A 6,000-nucleotide genomic window follows, 5' to 3' on the forward strand; every position below is an offset into this window, starting at 1 on the left:
AACAATGATGAGAACCCTGGGACAGAAAGTGGTCTGTTACTGTCTGGAGAGAGGGGATGAGGGCAAAGATGAGTTTACCTGTGGTCTTGGGTAACATAAGGCGCCTCTTCAGTGAAGCTACAGACTCCCACGTGAGGATGAGTGGACTAGGAGGACCATTAGCTTACAGGAGCAACCGAAGACAAGTGTACAGAATGAGACCAACTTTAGACACTAATATTTAATGAGGTGAAAGAAAAACCTGAAAACAAATGAAGAATTGATCAGAGACGTAAGAGATGAATCAGGAGCTAGGGTGGTGCCAAAAATGGCAAGAGAAAAAAAATTCAAGAAGGGTGAGAAAATGTTTACTAGAGCAAAGTTTACTAACAGAAGTTACTCAAAACAGGAATGGACTGCCTCGTGAGGTAATGAATCATATCATCAAGCAAATGATTCAGGCGAACAGTCATCTGTCTATGCAGGATGTTGACAAGAGGATTTTTAGCTTCAATGAGAAGCAGAGCTACATGACCCCTATGGTACACCTCTGAAGTCTAGGTCAAGGCTCAACGTCATTAGGACATTTCATCAAACACTCTTCTGCCATCTGATCAACTAAATGGGGTATTCAATTATTCTAATAAAAGTTTAAAAAAACAATTTCTACATATTTCATGTAACTCAGAAGCAATCAATACTGAATTAAAACTTTTCACTAATTCTGCTCTTGGGACAAAAAGTTGCTGTTCCAAGTGTGGAAATAGCTGATCTAGTATACTTCAAATTCAAACTGATTTCAAATAAGCTCTCAACATCGTCTTCCTAACTGTCTACACCCTTGCATCCCAATTCCCACCACCAGCTGGTACCACCATTCCTTAATCCCTTCCCTCTGATTAGAGAGACCTGCGTTGCATGGGCTGCTCTGTCCTGTCATCTTTCCCTAGGTCCCTCCGTATCTGCCCAGTAATCTGCCTTTCCTTCCTACCACCACCCTGTGTGCCTAATCATTTCCAACCCTCCACCTCTGCTGCCCATTTTCTATCACTAGTCCTTCCCTCGCCTTTTTCCTCCGCCTCCCCATGTCTACACATCTTCCCTATGCTGGAAAAACACCCCATTTATCCCTGTCCCACACCGTCTTTCTCCTTTACTACCAAATATCTCCATTTCCTATCACCTACTCACTGTAATCCCTTACAGAAAGGTGTCTGAGTCTAACCCCTCTACAAAAATTAATAATTTAAGCCACTGACAAATGGCACCTAATTTACTGACAGCTTGTTCCAGTTGCCATTTACTCCCTGCTCAAATCCCTTGACGTCTCTGCAGCTTGTGAAAGAACTGACCAACCCCTCCTTTCCCTTCTGCAATGAGGCAGGATGGTTTGTGGAGAGCACTCTGCAGAGATTGAGACCTGTGTTCTAGACCCAGCTATACCACTAGTTAGCTGCGGGCCTCCTCACCTCCACTCCCACTCAGATCTCACTTCTGAGATACCATGTCACCCAGGTTAGGTTAGGCACCTGCAGTAAATGATTTCTCAAAACCGACTCGTCTCCTTGGTAGTGTCTGTCAGAACTTAATTACTATATAATTAGCAGTTGAATGGCTATCTTTCCTACCCACATGCCAGACTGCAAACTCCATGAAGGCAGAGCCCACATTTCAGCCCTGCCTTGCACTTCTCATCAGTGCAAAAGTAAACGCCCATCAACTGAATTAATGTTGAAATAGATGTTAAGACCACTTTCTAAGAGACTGATTATTTTTATGAACTTAAGTGATAAAATTACTACACTCTACTTACAAAATTACTGACAATATTTTTATCAGAAACTCTTACCAACTACCTAACACACACACAACATGATGAGCCACATATAAAATTCCACATACAGAATTAGGAGAAGAGAGAACTTCTTACATTTTTCTTGCCCATCCACAAGCACAGAAAGGGCTGGATCAGTTACCTACATTTAAGGACCAACATGTGTATTCTGGGTAGGATGAACATGCAAGTTTGATACCAGCACACTATTGTTTACATAGGTGCTTTGATAATCCCCAGTGGCACGTTCAGGTTTAAAGCTTTTAATTTTGGCAAAAGCCATGTGCTATATATACTCTGTAAGAAAATCAAAAGAAAGTTTTTAATCAGCCAAGTTATACTGCAGTGTGATTTTAAATATAAACCCAGGAAAAACAAGTAATAGTGGTGACTGGAAGCTGCCACTGTGCCTGACGACTTCCAAATACAAAAATTTCAGCTCTCACACAAGCAGGTGAAAGTTGTCAAGTTTTATGACACACCACCTTGGTCAAACAATTTAAACAGATTATATGCTAATTTGCCTTCAACTGCTGAGTGGGTTCTGCTCCTCAATTACATTGTAAGGTCTCTACGGGCAGGTCTGGCGTTTTGTTAATTGGTCCCCTTAAATAACCAGGAATGCAAATGTTTTCAATAATCTATCATATAAAAAACCTGAAAATGGCTTTTGTGGCTAAATATATTTAAATATTGCCACTTGAAAACAAAGTACAAGTACTTAAAATCCGATGCCTAGACAATTCCCTAGGTTAAGAGCAGTTAACGGGCTGTAAATATAGTTGTAATCCCCAGGAAAGAAGCAGCATTTTCATAACGGAAACATTAACAGATATAATCACTTGGAGCCATTCTCCAAGGCGCCCTGATCGTTAAGTCAACACCACTGGCTATGAGGGGACAATTGTGTCCCTCTGACACCCTCTCTCTCCGCGGCCTCGGGGCTACAATTTCGCACAAGGATACCTTCGAGATGAGCCAGCCTTCCCAGGGACTTCAGCTGGGAAATCCCTGGCCAGGGAATGCGAAGTTCAAGCCCCCCTCCCCCTTCCATTCCTGAAAATTAATGAATTGCCCGTACGATTGTTTATTTAATGAGGTGTGTAGTGGCCTCTACTGGTGCTTGTGTGAGCACAAGAATGTCCCACTCTTACAAGTGGGATGAGCCTGGGGGAGGGGAGGGAGGCGAGGGGTGAACCTGCCTCCGGGTACAAAGCGCAGAACTAGACCCCGGAACCCCCGACGCGCCCCCACGGCCGCCCCTCCCCTGGGGCGCCCCCGCCGGCCCACCTCACTCTCCACCCAGCGCGACCCCCTTTCTCCTCCGCAACCCGAGACGAGGCAGAGAAGTTCCTGCACGTTTCCTCCTGGATCCTAAACAAAAACACCGCGGCCACCGGTGCCGGTGCCGCGCCCCCGCCCCCACCCCGCGCCGCCCCGGCCCGCGCCCCGGCCACCGCTTACCTGGGGACTGCGGCGGGGAGCCGCTCCTGGCGGCCGCGGCGCCCGACGCCCAGCGCGCGAGCAGCAGCAGGCAGCAGAGCCAGAAGGAGGAGGTGCCGAGGACTCGCCGGGCTCCCCGCTCCGCCGCCATCTCTTCCCCGCGAGCGGCGGCGGCGGCGGCGGCAGCGCCGCGGAGCCCTCGCCTGCTTCCCTCCCGCGCGCCTCAGCCGGTCCCTCGCTGCAGGCTCGGCTCCCGCGGCCGCCGCCGCCGCTGCTCCAGCCCGGCCCGGCCCGGCCCGCGCGGCCCCTCTCGCGGGAGGGGAGACTCGGGGGCGCCTCCCTCCTGCAGGGGGGCGGAGAGGGAGGAGAGCCGAGAGGGGGGAGTCAGTACATTCCGGGGAGGGGGGGGTGGGTCGGTCTCCAGGTTCCAGGCGCCGCCACCCGCCGCCGACTCCGGCTCCACACACCAGCGCGAGGTGGGCGGAGACCGCGGGCGGCGGGGGTCGGGGGCGGGGACCCGGGGCGCGCACCCCCGCGCACGCGCAGGCGCGCGCCTCCCTCGCCCGCACCGCCTTGCTCCGCGCGCGGCCCGCCGCAGCTCCAATCCCGGCTGCCGCCCGCTCCCCTCCCCCTTCTGCCCGGAGCCGCGGACGGGCGCGGGGCGCGCGCGCCGGGCGCTGCTGCTGGCGTCAGGGAAACCCCGGAGAAGTGGATCCTCCTCCTCCTCCTCCTCCTTCTCCTCCGCGTCCTGGCCCCCGCGCGCTCCCGCCTCCCCTGCTCCTCGCACCCGGGAGAAATTCTCCCCTCTCACCTCCCCGGACGCCGCCGGCTGCAGAGACCAGAGGGCGAGAGGTGCTCCGAGCCCGGGCTTGTCCGCGAGGCCGGAGCGAACGCGCGCCTCTCTCCAGCCTGGGCCCAGGGCCTCTATATAGGGCCTCAGAGGAAACCGAATGGCCTCCGGGAGGAAACCTGGGTGCGCAGAGGGTCGGCGCGGGGATTTATGTTCTCGCCAAAAACAATAGCGATCCCGCCCGGCTCTGGCTGGGACCTGGCGCGGCTCCCGTGGGAGGGGGCCCGCCGCGCCGCCGTTGACCTCCGCTTCCCCGCCGGGCCGCCCTCGCCGCGAGCTTCCCCGGGACATTGCCGGGCCCGCCCGGACCGCGGGGCCCGCGCCCCCACCCGCAGCCCGCAGTCCGGCTCCAGGGGAGCAGGGCGCAGGCAAAGGTGCCCCGTGTCCACTCCTGCCGCCGGCGCGAGGGCCCAGCCGCGCCCCACGACGCCCCGGGCTGATGCTCGGGCTGTAACCGAGACCTTTCACCTCTGCTCTGCCGGCCCCCGCGCATCTTCGTACCTGGGAGTCACTCTTTTCGCTGGAAAACCAGGAGCAGGAGAGATGTGACTTTAAACCTCTTGCTCATCGTGAGGCAGCACCCAGGCTGACCAAAGTTAGGGAAAAGCACTGTGTGGTTACACTGCTGATGGGAATACTGACATTTGTATAAACTGCACCCATGGAAAATATTTTAAGAAAATTTCTTTGTATGGTTATGCACTTGGAGAGTCATGTTTGGTTGTTAGTATGAGTTGGATTTTTATTCACTGGTTCTGTATACTCAATAACCAAAAGTATTGCTTTCCACAAGTAGATGGCTAGTTCTCTAACTTCCACATCCCTCTGCGCCTTCTAATTACTTCCTTCAGATATTTTTTATTCTGAAATGACAAAAAGCAGTGTAAGGTTTGCGTTAACATTGGGAGGGAAGAGCTCAGAATCCTCATAAAACCTCTCAGATCATCCAAACGTTGGAATCAGGAACCCTTGGAAACAATTGGCTCTTAAAAAAGCGAACACAGGCTTATTGTTTTCCACTAGGGAAACAATTTAAACATCTTTTTGTTTTGGTTAGAGTTGTTAAGTAGCAAAAATATTTCCTAAATACCCCTGATTGACCTGTTAAATTAGAAATAAATTACCTCCCAATTACTTTGCAAGTATTTGCTTAATTAACCTTTAATAATCACATCATTATTCAGTTTTCTGAGATAATTAATGAGAAAAGCTCTTTTGGAAACTATAAATTGCCTGGCAAATGTTAATATTCAGATACCTTTTCTAAGTCTGGAAATTTTTCATTATATCATAACTATAAAATGCATAATATAACTTCTAAAAGGAAGCTTACGTTTATCTCCAAGTTTGAAAAATATGTGCGTTATGGCTAATAAAGTAATCAGATTGATTTTCATGTATGGCCTCTGTGAACTGTCTAGGTTAATTTATCAGCCCACTGTGTATGTTAGGGTTAAATCAGAAGTTTAAAGCACTTTCTGTAAAATAGAGTGACTAAGTCATACATTTCTGGCTTGTGATCAAATCACAATTTTAATAAAACCCACTCTAATAAACCACTCACAGTTGGGACCCAGATTAAAAGTTACAAATTTTCTACCAGTTCAAGAGCAAGGCTGGAGTAGACCAGACAGGCACTTGAATTCAGATCCTCCACCTTCTTTCAGTTTAACTGACAGTGGAGACATTCCCCTTAAAAGTCATCATTTAGACTAATTAATTTCTTCTTTTGTAAGGCATCTCTGAGAAAAGATTTTCTTAGGCATCTTATTTATCATTTTCATTCTCTGAACAAAATTTTCGATTAATACCTCAGTCAACATTTATACGACTAATCATATTTTTATGGAGTCTAAATTATTAATCAGCATGAAGCAATGTTAAGACATTCATG

At 49.7% G+C, this 6,000-nt stretch overlaps 1 protein-coding gene across 9 annotated transcripts in view; it reads right to left on the reverse strand.

Moving 5' to 3' along the window:
* Positions 1-3,522, reverse strand: part of NEO1 (neogenin 1) — a 158,089-nt gene extending 154,567 nt beyond the window's left edge. For 3 of the 9 annotated variants that reach the window (XM_031440958.2, XM_064480721.1, XM_064480720.1), the window contains exon 1: positions 3,278-3,517. In XM_031440958.2, coding sequence (XP_031296818.2) covers positions 3,278-3,407 — 130 coding nt within the window. In that variant the 5' untranslated portion in view covers positions 3,408-3,517. Of the gene's footprint in view, positions 1-3,277 lie in introns of all 9 variants that reach the window. The other 6 variants (XM_064480725.1, XM_064480724.1, XM_064480723.1 and 3 more) reach the window with 4 other exon arrangements.
* Between the last annotated feature and the right edge of the window lie 2,478 nt (positions 3,523-6,000).

Source organism: Camelus dromedarius, chromosome 29, assembly GCF_036321535.1.
Source record: "Camelus dromedarius isolate mCamDro1 chromosome 29, mCamDro1.pat, whole genome shotgun sequence".
NCBI lineage: Eukaryota > Metazoa > Chordata > Mammalia > Artiodactyla > Camelidae > Camelus > Camelus dromedarius.